Source organism: Brachypodium distachyon, chromosome 4, assembly GCF_000005505.3.
Source record: "Brachypodium distachyon strain Bd21 chromosome 4, Brachypodium_distachyon_v3.0, whole genome shotgun sequence".
Taxonomy (NCBI): domain Eukaryota; kingdom Viridiplantae; phylum Streptophyta; class Magnoliopsida; order Poales; family Poaceae; genus Brachypodium; species Brachypodium distachyon.
Window position 1 is genome coordinate 5778338 of NC_016134.3, and position 17654 is coordinate 5795991.

Sequence of the window (17654 nt, forward strand, 5' to 3'; positions counted from 1 at the left end):
TCTGAGGCAGGTTTTCCGGAACCAAAATCCTAGTCAGCGAGGTCCATCGGTGACGTGGTAGGCCGAGTCCACTCTCTTCATGGTACTCATCCCAGCGCATCCCCCCCTTTTCTACTACGACCAAGTCCAGACTTGCTACTCGTCGCTCAGCTGCTGGTCGTCGCGACGAATCCATCGCACAACAAAACGAGGCACGGATCGATCCTCTTCTTCTTCATCGTCGGCTCCTCCTCCCACCCGCGAAGACCATCATCATCCGCCATCCAGGCCAGCCAAACTTTCTCAGCCATGGCGGCGCCAAGGATCAGGAAGCTCGCCACACCGCAGGGGGCTCTCGGCTCCACCATCCTGCAGCAGCTCCAAGGAAACGACGACGAGCCCATCGTGATCCCGTGGGACGAAATCAAGGAGGAGCTGCACGAGCTGCTCCGCCTCCTCGCCTCCACTCTCGCCGGGATCAGGGAGTGGGCCGCCGCCCTCCCCGCCGCGGGCGCGGTCGCGCTGGTCGCGCTGGTCGTGTTCTGCTGCTGCTGCTGCGGGTACTACGCCGCCGTCGGGCGGCACGGGCCGAGAGGGCCCGACGGGGAGGAGGAGGAGGCCCATGGGCCGGATGGGCCCGTGGTCAGGTGCGGCGGCCGTGGCGGCGGCGGGTACAGAGGTGGGATCTTCAGCTTGCATCCCAACAAGCCCTTCGTGTCCTAGCTTAGCTTCATTTTCGGTGCATGTTGTTCAATATGAATGGATTATACTCAGCATCGCAGTGTTCTGAACCCAGCATAAAACTTGTGAATTTGTGTCATGCCGCATCGGTATGTATATAGTTGTTTGGATCGTCTTGAATTTGTAAATCCTTCACTATACGATTGTACATTTCCTCTTCTGAATTTGATGAATTGTTACACCCTTCAAACGTATTTGCGTGCACATCTGAATGATCAGTGCCGTCTAAAGATGGATCATGGATAATACTGTAACATTTAAAGTGTTTCCAGTTGATTTCAGACCGAAATCACTGCAGGTCTAAAGCAACATAAACATGGATGGAGACATGGACAGACGGTCTGAATTCTATGATATCCCTGTCAGATTACAAATGCTCATACTGCCAGTGCCAGCCCTTTCTTTGTGCACAAAACAAGGAGGAATCACGCAAAGCATTTCCCTGATGGAGACTCATTTTCAGTTACATAAAGTTCTGAAACAACAATAATCCATCAAATATTTTCAGTTACATAAGGCTCTGAAACAACTTAGCTATGATTCAAAATTCCTCTAATGGCCGAGTTTAATTTCAGCTCTCATTTCCTCCTGCTTAAACGATACTGAATACTGTTCTAGTACCTGGTTTCGTTTTAATGTAGCCGGGGGGGCATTTCTGGCCTCCTGTTATTCTAAAAACAAATCCCAGGAACAAGGGATCTCTGAACCCATGGTGGCATGTCTGAACCTACAATATTTGCTAATGTATATATACATTTTTTTTTGAAAAGATGTACACATACATTTTGGTCTAGTGGTGAGCAGTAGTGTAGGTCCTTTAGGACACCGATAATTAGCAATAGAAGCTAATGATGGAGGCTCAGATCATGAAGATCTCATAGCCTTTTTCCCTAATGAAACATCACCAGGCCACTAAGTCACTAAAGTACCCAGTTGCACAGGCTAAACAGCCAATTCTAGATTCTTTAACCATATGTCCATATGTCAGTAGTACCTTTCACTGGATAAATGCTGAGCAACTGATTCACAAGGACAAAGTTTGACTTAAGGGCTGAAAATCTCATCACGGCTTATGAATCTCATTCACATCCTTAATTCATAATTGTATTGCAGTTCTGCATCACAGTAGCTAACCTGTAAAAAGTAACCTTTTAAATTCTAATACATGGCAAAATTTATTAGCCAATTATACCCCACTTTGGGATTGATAATCCTAGCACTGACATCATTATTACCATCTACTCAAGTCTGAAACTCTAGATATGAAAAGAAGGGCTATGCACACGTATACATTTTTTCCTGAAACTCCGTTGATCGGAATATGTGCACGCGTGTTATTTCTTCTATAGAATAACATTCAGAAAGAAAGCATGAGAAAATATGCAGCAAAGCTTCCACTGAAGAGAATCACAAAGAAAACTGAGCTCTTGTAAAAAAAAGAAAGGAAAGGTACTACATAATGTCCAGTACAACCTGCCACTCTCTTTCCCATAGAAAGATTTTTAACTTGACCAAACCTCTCTGGTATGCTCATGCTTTGATGCTGAAATTCGCGCACTTGATGGAGCCCCTTGCAATGTCGATCTCGATCATGTTGTCCTCCTCGCTGATCTCCGACAGGATGTCCATGAAGTCTCTTTTGTCAAGCATCAAATCCGGAAGGAAGTCGGCGAGGAGGCCCTGCTCCTTCTTCCAGGCACAATGCTGCTCTTGCCCCACATAGTGCCCATCAACAAGGGAGATCTCAATAAGGCTCTCGTCGTCATTGTCGTCGTCAGACACCGAGGCTTCATCAGTCCATTCTTCGTTCACCGGGCAATCTGAAGACCCTGACAGGCTTCCATCCAAATCCTCTGGTGCGTGCACGTAGACCTCATCTTGTGGCAGAGTGCTCTTCTCTTGATGAACAGCCTCCACCTCCATGGAAGGGATCAGAGGCTTAGTTTTGTGGCTACTGGTTTTGATCTGCTGTCTGAGGTTTGAGAAGAGCAAGGAGACGAAGGTGGAGATAACAAGCACCAGCAGTGCAATGGAGGAGGATGTGGAGAAAGAAGGAGAAGAATACATACTGTAAAGGCTACATGAAATGAGTAGGAGTGTGAGTTGTTGTATGGCCATTTGGGAGCTGGGAAGCATCAAGAGCTTGCTCTCACAATCACAAGGGCAAGAAGGGCTTTAGTGGCCCAAATGATGCAGAGATGCTAAAGCTGGAAGAAGCCATGATGAGACACAGCATGAAAGAAGGATATTGCTGCTGCTGCTGCTCTCTCTCTCTCTATATCAAACCTGCAGAGGGAAAAGCAAAGATTGTGTAGTGTGATTCTCTATCAAATGGATTTTGAGTTGACACAAAGAAGAAGAGAAAAGACAGATGGGAGAGGAGGAGGATGGCTCACCATGTAGCAGAGTACATCTGCAGAAATATTTTATCTGAAACTGATGGATGCAAAGGTAATTGCAGCAGTTAATGCTTAGAAAACTGAAACTTTCTGGTGAACTGTTACCCGTGCATCACCCCCCCCCCCTCCTCCCAATGTCCTTTTGTAGCACTATGTTAAGAGGTAACTGTTGTCTTTGCATCGTGGTCAGAGTTGTTAAGTGCTGCTTCACAGAAATATTTAAGGTGTGGTCCATCCATGGCACGGCTGCCCTGCCCATAGGATGATAACATGCAAGGCAGGGTTCTGGGCTCCAATGAGCTTAGGAACAAGAGGATGACCATGTGCATGCACTGAGTTAATTAAAGTTTACCACATGGGGCCTCACCTAGATAATTATTCTCTTTTCACTCTCTCTTACCTTATCAAAAGCAGCATTTAACTTTGTTCATGAAAGGTGAAACTGGAATGAAACTTCCCCTCTCATTCTGTTGGAGTTAAAGGCGCCCCATGCTCATGATTTGATCATATCCTTCTTTCGTTTATGAAACAATGCTTGAAAGTGTTATGAATACCTCAATAGTTTTGTACTGACTGATTATCACATAATACTGCCCGACAGAACATCTTTTTATTGCGAACGGTCAATCATAGACAAGAGCATGTAGACATTTAATATACTTCTATTCTCTAACAGTTATAGTATTTTGAGTAATAAATTTGTGCGTATGATAAGATCTTAAGAATCACATCAATTGAAACAAGTGGACTATGTTTTCTGTTTAGATAATGGAATCATATGGTGTCAACAAAAAAAGGATTTATATATACGGACTTTGACGTACCTTTTGTTTTTATCTGGTGGTTTTCTTGTTCATGTTGCATCATGCATTTGTAACTAGGCATCATCACAGCAGATGAAACAAGTATGCGGATAAGAAAAATTTGCCAACCCATCATGCATCTGAGTCAATAGATCTACTTTGGAATGCTCCGCCTTAATTACCTCAATCTAATCGTTCATCAAGCCCTAATAGTAGTATTATATCTTGAGTATCAGTGAGCTGCTGGGGCTGAATGATAGAAGACAAGACAAGTATGTAGGATAAAAAAGCACATGATTCACCGACAATGTAACCTTTGAATTCAAACACTCGGCATCCTGTAGTTTCCCAAGGTTACTGCAAAAGCCTATTTGTTTGTTACCAGGATGGACAAAGAGCTACGACAACATAATAAAACAAACGAATAATGCTAATGTACCAACTATTTGAATGTAATTATTTACACACGACGAGATTGACATTTCTGCTACTGTCAGAAACATGTTTTGCTTAGAAAAGGAACACTTTTTTTGAGGTGTTAAACAGAACAGCAGAAAGTGGGAAATCCAGTGTGTATATTTAATTTTAAAAATGTTTATTGAATATGTAGGATTTGAGTAACGAAGGATGCTAATCACGAATTGAATTTTTTACCGTAAAATGCGAATTGAATTTCAGATAGTCCAATTGCACGATGTAGTGGATGCCTATTGATTCTGCCTGTCCACTTTCAGTTCCTACCCTGTGGTGTGGGACTCCTGGAAGCAAGTTCTAATACTCTAGTTGTCCATCAGTTAATTGACTCTTTAGGTAATCACAATCATGACAAGTTTATATTTGACTAATATAGCCTCCACTTGTCCAGGTACATGCATATATTAAGCCTAATAATAGTGCACTCTTGGCTCTCTGATAACTAATAGTTTTCCTTCTTTTTTGACATTTGTATCAATTAAATGAAATTTTCTTTTCAGCATTAGGTGATAATGGGTAGCTGGGAGTATGATGCATCAAAAGCCAACAACCATGAAAGTAAGGTCACACAAACTCTCATTATTACCGATCTTTGTGCAGAAAACGAAAAGACGCCTTCTCTCTCACTAATGCTAGGCATGAACAGAAAGAGACATCAATCATTCTCGGTCCACGAAATCGAGCGAAAGGCGCCAAGCCATGAATCTCGACAAATAGTTCAATCATACCTGCACACATGGCCTAATTTCTGTCTAGCTGATCCTGTCTTCTTCCATTTGTTCTTTCGATCAAGGGTTCTATTTATTTTATTTTGTTTGGAACAATGCGGGTCCAGGAATGAAAGGACAGTGTAAACACATTCTTGAAGTAGACATCTTGATGTTGTCTAGAATCGATTCATCCTTATATCTTGCTCATTCCATCTTTTGGTACTCAAATAATGATGTCTCTTGACTGGATTTATCCTTGTACTACAATTTGTTCCTTTACTTCTAAGATTATGTTGTGTAGGTTTGATTCATGTAATTATCATGAGAACTGCATTTTTCGGTGCTCAGATTGCATTGTTTGTCATCTTGCTATCAGTCTGTCTTTTGGTGCATGCTCAAATCAACGTTGAATTGATTCATCCTTGTGCTATAAGTTCTGTCTTTTGGTGCTCAAATTATGTTGTACGAATTTTCCATCTTAGGTGATACACGGGGCAAGTTCCCGATCTTAACGATTGAATGATAACTAGCCTAGAAAACTCACGATCAATTAGCCCCTAGAACACACACCAAAGGTGATCTGATGAACCCCTCTAGTTCTACACAACCGAAGCAGTTGTGTATCTTACAAATTCTCGGTAGAAAAGCAAGATCAAAGGTGAGGGAAGTCTCTCCTAAGGGAGGTCTTGTTCATCACCATGTGAGGTGACAATATTGGTCTTGGTGGGGGGGCATAGCTCAACTTTAGTCTAAAGCTGGGTCGGGTCTAATATTAATCCCACTAGGATAAGGTAGCAAGGTTAGGTATTTATGGGGGAAAAAAATCTTATGACACCTGGTCTAATTCTTTATCCCTTTAGACCCATGTGGTGAGTTGACAGTTGACACGTGACACCTGTCCCGCACGGATCTCCAAGTCTTTCTTCTTTTCCCATCTGAACCTATATCGAAAATATGACCGTCCTCGTATTTCCTCCGTCTAAATTTGAATGTATCTAGACATTACTTATTGTATATATACATTCAAATTTTGACATACTTGAGACATCTTTTGTTGGATAGAGAGAGTATATATTCTACGGATAGGGTAGACAACTGGGCTGACCGTAAGCCACAATTGAGCATGGATCTTGCGCCGGCAGCGCCCTCAGGACCGGAGGAAAAAAATGAAGAGGGGACCAATGCTTTATGCTTGTGACATCAGATGGATTTAATGAAAGCAGATTTTACCCATATGGATTGAATCGAAAAAGATATGGTTTTTCATGGCATGCTCGTATCTTCCATATATCCTTGATTTTCTGAGGATTTGCTGTGGAGAAGAGGCATTGCCGATTAGATGTTCATTGAGATGAACTGTATGTTCGGAAGTGATGCACCCTGGGAAAAACAGAGGTGTGCACCTTCTGATTTGTTTCTTGGTGTGGCCGGCCGCGCGAGGCCCCTGAGGATGCAGAGTGCGCCGTAAACCTTGTCCTTAAGGTCGAAGAGCTCTTCATTAGAAAACACAGATACTGCAGAAATTTGAGCGTACAGGGGGTTACATACCTTCGGATATCGCGAAATACGTATCAAACGGTATTCTATTTTTTTAAAAAGAAAATTAATTGAGATACATATGGGATACCTGCATGATAGGGTAGGATACGAGGATACCTAATGACCTAAGATCATTTCTAGTAGGTTCTCTAAAACTGGTTCATTGGCAGCATTATCTCGAGACAAAGAAAAAGGCACCTGAAGAAGAAACACTTGGAGATCCGTGCAGGACACACATTATCACATCAGCCTCAAGCTGAAGAACTAGACCATGTCTCATAGGATTTTTCTCGGTATTTATACAAGTGCGGGAAACCTTAAACAAGGTTGAGCCAAAAACTATGTACAAGGCAGATTTTACAGTATCCAATACTCCACTTAGACCAGACATAGTATTAGAGGAGGGCATTTTCGACTTTTCAGATTAGTAATAAAATTTAAGAAAAAAATCACAATTTTGTTTCCTCTCTTTCCCGATTCAGGCAACCGCCGGCCATCCAGCGCCAAGCCGCGGCCTTCCAGCTCGTGCCGCCGCCAGCCTCCGAAGCCCAGCCGCCGCCAGTCTCTAAGCCCAACCGCCGGCCTCCCAGCGCCAAGCCGCGGCCTTCCAGCCCAGGCCGCTGCCGTAGGTGTCCCTGCGGATTCCCGCCGCCCGACTTCCCGCGCGCATCCGCCGCGACCCGCGCTTCCTCGCGTCGCCCCCACCTTATCCCTTTTCCATCGTAGGGACTGGAAGCCCCATCTCTTCGCTCTCCTTGCCAGAGAGAGATAGAGCAGAAGGCCCGCGCATCGACGGCCACGGCGCCTCTCTTCACCCTCGCCAACCATGGTGCTTCTCTTCCCCTCACATCACATGGCGTCTCTCCTCCTCCTCACATGGCACCTCTCCTCCCCTCCGATCGCTGCTGCATGCCCCTTCCTCTGGCCGCCGCCCCCATCCCATTCTCTGGCCGCGGCGGCCGCCGCCCCCTCCTCTCCATCCCTGAAGCAGCCATCACTGGAGATCCCCTCCAGATCAGGTGCTCTCTCCTCCTCCTCACGTCCCTTGATTTCTCGAATCATGCTCTGATTTAGCTGCTCTGCATTTGAGATGCTTCATGTCATGTGGTGCTCTTGGTGGAATGCTTGGAGTTTTGCAGACTTGGCCTTCAGGCGATTCAGGTGAGAGTTAAGTGTGATTACTGCTGTTGTGGGGTTATATTTATTGTGTTTATGCCTCTGTTTCACGAGATCTCTGTCAGTGTGGTGAGAAACGCAAATTTAGATTTAGTGTGTCTCATCTTTTTTGGGATTGCAGGGTAGAGGTTGCTATGGAGCGGGTGGAGCTATATTCAATGCCGACAATCCAGAATGGAGGTTGGTTTTACACTTGATTAGCTTTGGTATACATGCTATGCTGATTGTACATAAACCTTGATCAGCTTCTGATAATTTGGCTATCTTCAGATTTAATATTATCAGGCACCATAAAGAAAAAGGAATGTTTGGTGCAAAAATTACTTCATTGTACAGAAAATGTGTTGATGAGCAGTTGGCAAAGGACTTGCAACTTGTAGATTCAACAGCAGAAACAGCCCCAAATTTTCCTTTTCTTCTTTTTCTGTAACTGGGTTCAATTCTTATTTTGAAGGCTTGATGTAGCAGGACTGCAGTTGAAGCTCTCGGAGTATACAAAAATGATGTCAAATTACAATGGAGTGTTGGCATTTCCATGTTTTTAATACTCCCTCCGTTCCATAATTCTTGTCAAAATATTGAATGTATCTAGACGCTTTTTAAGAAGATATACATCCATTTTTGGACAAATTTGAGACAAGAATTATGAAACGGAGGAAGTATTAACATCATCCAAACTATCATGCAGCTTAGATTTATTACTACATTTTGCATCAGTTTATACACTTCTATCTAAAAGTTTCTAGCATATCATGTTAGTTCGTTAGTCTGCATCATGCATATGATGTTTGCACTAATAGATGTGAATTAACATGTTTCACCAAACTATGTTGCCTTTTCTATAAACGTGAATTTTCGTGTGCAGGCCGTGGCAACGCACGGGTATTGTACTAGTAAAACATTAAATACTTAATTCTTGATAAGCCTAATTAGCATTGTGCTATCTTTGCCTTTGAGCGAAAGTAATTCTCAAGCACATGATCGGTACTCCGTTTGCCTTTTTCTTTCAACATGCATGCAGAAGTTAATTACTACTAGAATTCCGCTTCTGTTGATATGGACTATGAACAACACATGACCTAGAAGAAGATACTGTAACAGTGTACACCAGCTGAAAGAATCCATCAAGAAAAGATGCTAGGCACCTATCTTACGACCATATCTGTTCCGGCCGGCTTAACTAGCTAGCTAGGGTTCCCAACAAGTTATGAGAACTTGATAAGAAAACAAAATTAATGTTACGGTACTTGCACCGTAAGACCAAACTACATACTTCTTTCTCTCGAAAAACACAAAACCTTGTGTTTCAATGCATCGAGAAGAAGAGTTATTTACAAACCATAGAAGGCCAGCCACACCCATGGTGTTACAACACCACACTCGTAAATGCTAAGCGCCTTGGAAATCAAAGCCCCGAGGCCGGAACGCTCGCCAAGTCGCCAATGCCGGCCTTGACCTTGTCAAGTAGAGTACTGGTGATGTCGGATTCCGCATTGTCGAAGGGGTTATATATGTTTCGGTGTTCCTAGATCCATCATGTTGTGAGCATGACTAAAGATGAGACGCGCATCCGCATCGTGGGAGGCGAGGTGAACACTGCCACGAGTCCACAAACTCTTCGCTGACTTTAGGGGGGCGGTGGTCAATCAGATCTACGAGAGAACCTCGTATCATGGGGCCCCAAAGAAGGGATTGTCGGCCAACAATTGGTTTATGGTCTCCTCTGATTGGTCACATAGCACACATCTCGGGATGTGTTGTAGCCTGTGCCTGGTCAATATGTCAGCCATCTAGCATGGGTCTTTATAAGCCAATGACTTTGCACATTTTCCATGAGCAACTTTGACCACCGTTATCTATATAAACATGTAAGCAAGTGATTGTACAATATATGCAATCAAACATTTTTATAATAAATCTAGTAGTACAATTTATATCTAACAAATCTGAATTGTACTCTTATCAATCGGTTGTCAATTACTTCCTCCGTTTCATCACAAGTTTGTCTAAATACTCCGTACCTATGTACCTACACACTAAACATGTATTTAGACAGAGTTGCGACACTTAATATATGACGGAGGGAGTAATTAATTGACCTCAGCTTTCTAGGACATCATATATTTTTAGAATAGAGGAATTTGGGTAGTCATGCATGGCTGGGCAATTCCTTCATAAAAGCACCTTTTGAAGTGTACTATGCTTTTGAAGCTTTGATTTCACTTATGTCATCAGTATGATGGTTAATTGCTCCAAAGTAGCATCAGGCCCACAATGATTAAAGACAGGGACGGAGCAAGGAATTCGACATGAGATGGACGAGCTGGGATTAGGGGGGGGGGGTCTTAGGCGCCCCCCTTGTCTCCGTCCCTGATTAAAGATTCTTTTGCTCTGCATGCAAGCTGCTGTAGAAGATGAAAATTCATGTATCTGGTAATGTGTTGGACGGCCGCACGAATCTTGATGCCGGTGAAGGGTCGATAAAACTCCGATAGGTCCCGGCTCCGGTTAAAATATCGCTTTATCCAGTGCGTTGCTCGAGCATCCCCTTTAATACAATGTATGGAACACCCTCAGACTTAGCAGAAAAGAAAGAACTTCAGTTTTATGATATACTACCAAGGGTGAAAGTAGATAAGGATAACTATCGACCAAATCCGCCGACGTTATAGAATACCAGAAGAAAATTACTATCCGATCATACACATGTATCGGATACTGTGCAACTTATTCGAATACGGTATAGGATATGGTATAGATCGTGCGGATACCGAATTATCCAAAATTATAGTCTGATATCAGTCTGTATTTCCCTTCCCAAGTATGCTAACAATTCGGTCATTATCCGGTTTTACAATGCAATACATGCCACCATGCAATGCAAGCCGAACCCCAAACTCGCTCGGAGATCCTAATTAACCTCCCAAGCAGCTAGACACAACTCTCTACTGAGTGCCGCCCGATCCCTAATTCAGGTCCGACTATGGCGGCCACAGCACATACAATGACAACGCCTGCAGGACGATGGCGGCGAACCGCAGCAGTGGCGGCGCCTGCAACGACGTTTCACGCGGTCACGCCTCCTCACATGTCCGGCCACCGCGCCATTCATGGATCCTCCGGCCACCGCCCTCTTTCTGCTACCGCCGACCACTGCTGAACGAGCTGTCACCCGCGAAATTGGTGAAGTCGTCAAAGCGCGCGGATCCGAGTGCCTCCCAAGCCCACGATAACAAAAAGATGCAAAGCCTAACTCTGTTATGTAAAAGCAAACCAAATAACCAATGACGCAACCTCCGCAGAATCTGATTTCATCTGCCTCTGCTACACTTGCCAAATGCCTACGGTCCAAAACCAACTACAAAAAGAAATTATCTGATGGATTAACGTTTTGTGCTAACTTAATAAAAAATGGACGACATTTTTTATGAATCGGAGGAAGTACTTCACAACCTCCACTTGCCCTTTTCTTTCAAGCTACAAGCTACAGGATGGACGCAGAAAGTTCCGATTGAAATATGATCTAAACAAGGAAGAGCACTTGTCATTTGTTGGTTATTAGAAGCATCCCAAAAGCGTCCGGGTCAATAACTTATTCCATTAAGTTCGCCACCATAGAACTCTACCGTTACGTCTACTTGTTCAACACTATATTTGGATTCTGCTCTTCTAAAAGGAAGTAAATCTGTTAGTACGATGAACACCAGGCAACCTAATAAAAGATAAAGTAATACAGTTGAAACAATCCATCAAGAACTGATCATAGGCACCTATCTTTTCATCAAATGAGACCATTTCTGCTTGGAGCTTAATTAGGGTTCCTAATAAGTTACCAGATCTTAATAAATAACCAAAATAGATGCTGAAGTACTCTTTTGCACCAAAAATTCAAAACTATCAATGTCTCTAAATAAGCAACTTTGACCATTAATTTTGTATAAAAATTTGTGTGCAAGCAAACAATTCTACATAAGTATATTGTTGAACAACTTTTCATGACAAATATAATGGTAGTTCTAGATCTTGTTTCTTGGAAGCAAATGATTCGTCACTTAGTGTCATTCTTAGTTTATCTAAAGCAGAGTATCATTAATTAGGGCCACAATGAATTAATGATTCTTTTCCCATCCCAAATCTCCCCTCAGGCATTCCAAGTGTGTTCTCGAGTAGTCAAAGGTTCTAAGCATCTTGATCAAACATTTCAGCCTGGCTCTACTTGGTACCCCAGACTAGTAGGATGACACTCTCAGATGTATCAGTACACATTGTGCCTTGAGAGCCCACCACAGCAATGTCAAGGTGTCGCCACAGCTCTCAAATCCCAATGCCTCCCGAGCAAACCACAGTCATGCAAAGCCTCTGTACGTAAAAGAAAGAAAGAACGGCCTCCATGAACGGAGAATGCGTTTCATTTCTCTACTTGACAAGAGTCCAAAGTGATCTAATTAAATAACAGTTAAAATGAATGTTCATCTCACAAAATGTAGCACTTGTGCACTTTGCTCACAATATTGATCAGTTCTTTTATACACCAGAAGGTATCACAATATTGCACAAGTGTACTGTGATCCCAAGCATTTACTCAAGACACCTGCTTCAGATTCCATTGCACTAGCTAGAGAGAGTTTTCAGACGGAATGGTTGGAGGGCACTCTATTCAAGAGGTATATATGGTGATAATCTTCTCCTTCCAATAGCACTTGAATAAATCTTACTTTTTGGTTACACAAATGACAATTATTACAAAATTGAATGTTGGAATCTATAAATTACACAATCCATTGGAACATTTTTTTATTATCCATTATGGTAGATGCAAAAGTAAGCTATACCTTGGTGATTTAGGTCACCAAGGTACCTTTCTTTTCAGAAATGCAATGTGTACTTTGAAAAGAAAGGTATACCTTGGTGATTTAGATCAAAAGTAAGCTATACCTTGGTGATTTAGATCCCCGATTCTCCGTTTTCAACACCAACGGATTGCATGGTTGTCTTGGTGGCAGGACGAGAGACGGAGCATCATGCTTCTAGGTATGCTGACCTAGTCAATGAAATTTGTGAGCTGTTGAAGAATGGTAAAAGTTTTTTTTTGTGAAAGGGGAAAGATCTCAGAATAAGGTTAGTCATGTGCTAGCTAGCTTTGACGGGTTGAGCACGGTGGTCTGTAGGTTCTGTTCCACCACGTGTGGTGGATGTAGTACTCCGAGATTGTACTGGGTGTTCATCTTAATATACATCATCTTCGACTTGAAAAAAAAAAGTTTTATTGCATTTGAAATTTTGAGCGATCGATGTTCTATCACCGGTACTTGTTCTTTGAGGTCTTACAGATTATTATGTTTAATTTGAAACCGAGAGATTCTATCCAGATCTAACATTAATAGTTTTTGTTTCTTTGGAGACGACTAAAGTGTCTCGGTCGATAAACATTTACTACCGTACAGTTTATTGTCCGTCTAGCTTTTGGACGTCAAAGTTAGCTCCCTCTAGGTGGATAAACATTTATTACCGTACAGTCTAGCAAAACTTTTAGGCGTTAAAATTAGCCCCCTGCTTTATTCGTTCTTGGGTCCGCCGCTGGACGGTATCATGAACAGTATGATTAAATATAAGATCGATTAGTCAACAATTATGTTTTTAAGGAGAAAATCGTCCTTAAGCCTGATCTTGATCTCGAGCCTTGTGCAAAGAGTAGTACATCTCGATGATCTTGTGCCGGGAGAAATCCGTGAAATATCCTTTCCCAACAGCGAACCCTTCTTCCTCGGCGAGCCGCTCCACCATGCTCTGCACTTCCTCTGCTCCCACCCTCCCCGGATCCAGCAGGTTACACGCCACCTCCGCGGCGCCATTGCCGTGCGCGAGCCCCATGGCCTGGACGGACGGGAGCCCGCCGCCGCGCTCGCTGATGCGGCGCGCCAACCGCCGGACGGCCTCCACGTCGCCGGTGCGCGCCGGCACGTTGTAGTTGTCCACCCACCCCGTCGCCCCCATGACCAGCACGCCCTTGGACGCCGACGGCGTGCCCGGGCCGGCGTCCGGCGCCACGGGAAGCTCGGCGGACAGTGGCACCCCGCGCCATTGACCGTCGCGTGGGGAGTGGAAGTAGCCGAGCTGCCTTCTGATGGCCGCCAGCGTCCGGCCTTCCCGGTGCGCCGCGCCGTACAGGTACGTGGGGACTGCGATGCCATTTTTGCAGCCCACGCAAGAAGAATCTTAGGTTTCGGAAGAAATTGGGGGGAAAAGAAGAAATCCAGAAATCGATTGGATCGGATTGGGGTAACCTTGGAGATTGTCCCCGATGTCGGCGGCGGCGGCGGCGGCGAGGTCGGCGACCAGGCGGAGGGAGGAGGCGGCGGCGTCGAGGGGGTGGAAGCAGACGTGGTCGACGGCGCCGAGGCGCGGGTGCGCGCCGGCGTGGGAGCGGAGATCGATGGCGTCCAGCGCGGCGCCGACCATGCCGACCACGGCGCGACGCAGCGGAGAGGAGGCGTCGGCGACGAGCGTGTAGCCGACCCGGTTGTAGGCGTCGTCGGCGAAGCGGTTGACGAGGACGACGGCCGGGTGGTGCCGCCGCGCGGCCTGCTCCACGGCCCGCAGCGCCGCCGCGCTCCGGCTCTCCGAGACGTAGAGCTTGCAGCACGCCAGCATCGGCCTCAGCATCCTCGTGTGCAGCTTCCAAGAACAAGAGGAAAACTAATTTCCGTAGCACAAGGAAAGGAAAGAAGTCGAGGAGATGAGCTTGTGCCTTGTGGACAGAATTGAAGAGAAGAAGCGTCCGTCGTCTCAGCCTGTGAGCCACACGTACACGCACAAAATTGGATTGGATGCCACCAAACGAATATGAAATTGAACAAAGGAAAGGCTCTCCATCAGCATCAAGGAGCACGAGGAGAACCTGGGGACGCTCGGCGAGGAGAACCTGGCGAAGGTAGCAGCGGCCGTCCTACCTCCATGCGCCGAGCAGGTGGAGAAGGGGGACGAGATGACCAACGGGCAACGGCTGTCGGAGTCCCCGCGGCTGCTGGATACGTCCTGGAAGTAGATCAGGAAATTGAAAAGAGTAAATTAAAAAAAAACCACCGCATTGCATGCTATGTTTCGTACCGGTCCATTTTTTGTAACCGCTCGCTCTTTAGCAACTAAACATGAAACTAACATGAAACTGACAAAGCGGGCCCACCTGTCGGGTCTAGCTGGCGCAGACGTGGCACAGACGTGGAAGGTTTCTCTCGAGCAGCCTGCCTCCCGGTGCTTTGATTTCGTGGTTGTCTTCCCCAACTCCGGCGAGCCCTCAGCTGCAGCCAGCCTTTTCCCGAGCGCCGCCTGAGGCCGCGCCCCGCGTGCCGCGGCCCTCTCCCTCGCACGGCGCCCGCACGCTCACCCGCGCATCGCCCCGAGCGCCGCCCGCGCCCTCCCCCGCGTGCCGCCGCCCTCTCCGCCGCACGTGAGGTCGCGCGCGTCGTCTGCTGTAGCTCCGCACGCACCCGCGAGCCGCCGCCGCTCTGCAGGCCGCCCTTAGCCGTCGGCTCTGCTCCTTGCTCGAGTCCACAGACGCAGCGGCGTAACCTCGCGTTCTCGGTCTCGAGGGGGGGGCATGGCGTCCGGGCACCACCTAGTTCGTTGCGAACGGTTGCTGCGTGGATGCGCTGCTGCACGGCGAAGCTTGCCATGGTGCACGTGCTGTCGAGTACAAGTACGTGCGGACCTGCTCGTTGGCAGCGGCGGCGGCTGCTAGGCCTGGGACGCAGCCCGTGCTGGCTACAGCCACGCTGTCTCTCGCTGCCACGCTGGCACCCAATGTAGACCCACAGGTGGGCCCGCCCCTGTCAGTTTCATGCTTAGTCGCTGGCGAGCGAGCGGTTGAGTAAATCCGGTGGGTTTTAGTAACAAAAACGTAAACCGGTACCAATATGAAACCCGAACCGCAATGTGGTGATTTTTTGTAATTTACTCAATTAAAAATTGGCAGAGGAACAGGGGAATCGGGACAGAGTGAGGAGTAACAAGAACAACAGACAACTAAGGGAGAGCGGTGGGCCGGCTATTTGGGGTTGGAGATCGTGCGTCGTGGTGTCTGGGCTCGGGAGGGGCGGACCGGGGCGGCTAGGATCATGGGAGGGGCCAGATAAATTAGGGTCGGGATTTTATTTGGAAGTAAGATGGGTTGGGCTAATTTTGGTGGGCTAGGCTATATAATCCATCATAGTCTTGAAACAAGTGACGGAGAGAGTATAATAATTCGGTTACTTCGGGTATTTTCGGTTAACCGAGATCCTAAGACCGTTTTTGAACGGTTTTTCGATCTAATCCGCTTCGGTTTTCAGTTTTTTGGTGATCGGTTTCTCGGTTTTCTCTGATATAATGTTGTTTTCTCTGATCGTGCTTGGCTGACCATTTATTTTCGTTCACACCATTTGTGCACGGTTGCCCGTGATATAATGTTCATAGTAATAGTAATCTCTGATCATGCTTGGCGAATCCTATGTTGTTTTCCCAATGTTTGCAACACGTGAATATCATTGTGGAATGCACACCCATGCTACATGGAATTGAGCGCCAAATCGTCGGCGGGTAAAACACCCGAGGGATGGGCCGAATGGCACGATATTATTATGCACATAGCCCCCTGTCTTTTCGTTTTGCTCAATAAGAATCTCTTCTCTCTCTCTCTGACCACACACGCGAAGTTAAACCCGGTGACTTCAAGGACTTTCTTAAGTTGATTCTTTTAGTTCAGTTGGTTTTTTGAGGATAAGTATGGCTTCTAAATTAAATACTCAAGTTAATTCTAATTTTTAGCCCCAAATTCCAATTTTTTGACAGTTTTTATCCTATTTAGTGAGATTTTCGTTTTTTTACCCCATTAACAAAACTTATTACCCCAATTTAGATTTTGGCTGAAATCCCGTTTTTTCCTGACAGTTTGACCCCACACGCAGGCCAACGTGGCGTGCCAACTAGGATGCCCATGTGGAGCTAACCGGTCCACACCCTGAACTGAACCGGTTCAGCCCCAGAACCCTACCGGTCCACCCAGCCAGAACGCCCGCAAGGCTAGATCTCACCCCCACCGTCCCTTCTCCAGTTCTCCTGGTCCTGGCCTGGTCGAGCCAAAAGAGACTCCACTGACCGAGTTTCCTCCCGCACCTGTGTGAGGAAACAGAGGAGAACAAGCAGGTATACGCTCCGTCCAACGTGCACCCGTGGGAAGAAACAGAGGAGAACAAGCAGGTGGTCAAGATGGGTAGGAAGCTGCGGAAGTTGAAGGAGCTTCGCAGGTTGAGGCAGTCTGTTGTGATGATTGTCCGAGTCGTTGGAGTCATGGCTCTAGCAGTAGCAATTGCTGTCGCTGTGTGTGTGTGTGGTTCAAGTGGATGGCCTGCATTATGCTAGTAGCTTGTAAAGCTTTAGAAGGAGGAACGGTGGGCTCTGGCATTGCGGGAGTTGATGGATTGATAGGTGCGGGACACTGGTTTGACTCGGCCAGGAGAAGGAGGAACGGTGGGGCTCTGGCATTGCGGGCGTTGCGGATTGTGGAGAGGTCAGATCGGTTCAGTTCAGTGGGTGGGAGGCACCGGTTCAGTTCACTGGCTGGACCAGTTCGGTCCACTTCGGTCTCCTAGTTGGCACGCCATGTAGGCCTGCAAGTGGGTCCCAACTATAAAAAATAAAGAGATTCCGGCTAAACCGTAAAATGGGGTAATTTCTGGCACAAGTTTTGTTAAATGGGGTAAAAAAATGAAAATCTCACTAAATGGGGTAAAAGCTGTCAAAAAACTGAAACTTGAGGCTAAAAAGTGGAATTCACTCTAAATCCTCGCTCCGACCCA

The 17654-nt window shown here is 46.0% G+C and overlaps 3 protein-coding genes across 5 annotated transcripts; 1 reads left to right on the forward strand and 2 right to left on the reverse strand.

Annotated features, from left to right (window-relative positions):
• Positions 1 to 2030: 2030 nt before the first annotated feature.
• Positions 2031 to 3271, reverse strand: LOC100832363. The gene is made up of 2 exons (XM_010238932.3): positions 3117 to 3271; positions 2031 to 3006 (listed from the first exon to the last, which is right to left on the reverse strand). The coding sequence occupies exon 2, from the start codon at positions 2854 to 2856 to the stop codon at positions 2251 to 2253; it is 606 nt and encodes a 201-aa protein (XP_010237234.1). The 5' UTR covers positions 2857 to 3006; positions 3117 to 3271; the 3' UTR covers positions 2031 to 2250.
• Positions 3272 to 6927: 3656 nt separating this feature from the next.
• On the forward strand, positions 6928 to 8641 carry LOC104584395. Of its 2 annotated transcripts, none has more exons than XM_010238934.3 (4): positions 6928 to 7664; positions 7785 to 7806; positions 7943 to 8001; positions 8276 to 8641. In XM_010238934.3, the coding sequence occupies exons 1-4, from the start codon at positions 7472 to 7474 to the stop codon at positions 8284 to 8286; spliced, it is 285 nt and encodes a 94-aa protein (XP_010237236.1). In that variant the 5' UTR covers positions 6928 to 7471; the 3' UTR covers positions 8287 to 8641. The 2 variants fall into 2 exon arrangements, with proteins under 2 accessions (XP_010237236.1, XP_010237235.1); XM_010238933.3 differs by having other exon boundaries at positions 6939 to 7664; positions 8092 to 8385.
• A 4707-nt stretch (positions 8642 to 13348) lies between these two features.
• LOC100833917 (glutamate formimidoyltransferase) lies at positions 13349 to 14937 on the reverse strand. 2 transcript variants are annotated; one of them, XM_010238935.3, is made up of 3 exons: positions 14744 to 14937; positions 14106 to 14612; positions 13349 to 14000 (listed from the first exon to the last, which is right to left on the reverse strand). In XM_010238935.3, the coding sequence occupies exons 2-3, from the start codon at positions 14482 to 14484 to the stop codon at positions 13477 to 13479; spliced, it is 903 nt and encodes a 300-aa protein (XP_010237237.1). In that variant the 5' UTR covers positions 14485 to 14612; positions 14744 to 14937; the 3' UTR covers positions 13349 to 13476. The 2 variants fall into 2 exon arrangements, with proteins under 2 accessions (XP_010237237.1, XP_003576127.1); XM_003576079.4 differs by having other exon boundaries at positions 14720 to 14933.
• Positions 14938 to 17654: the final 2717 nt, after the last annotated feature.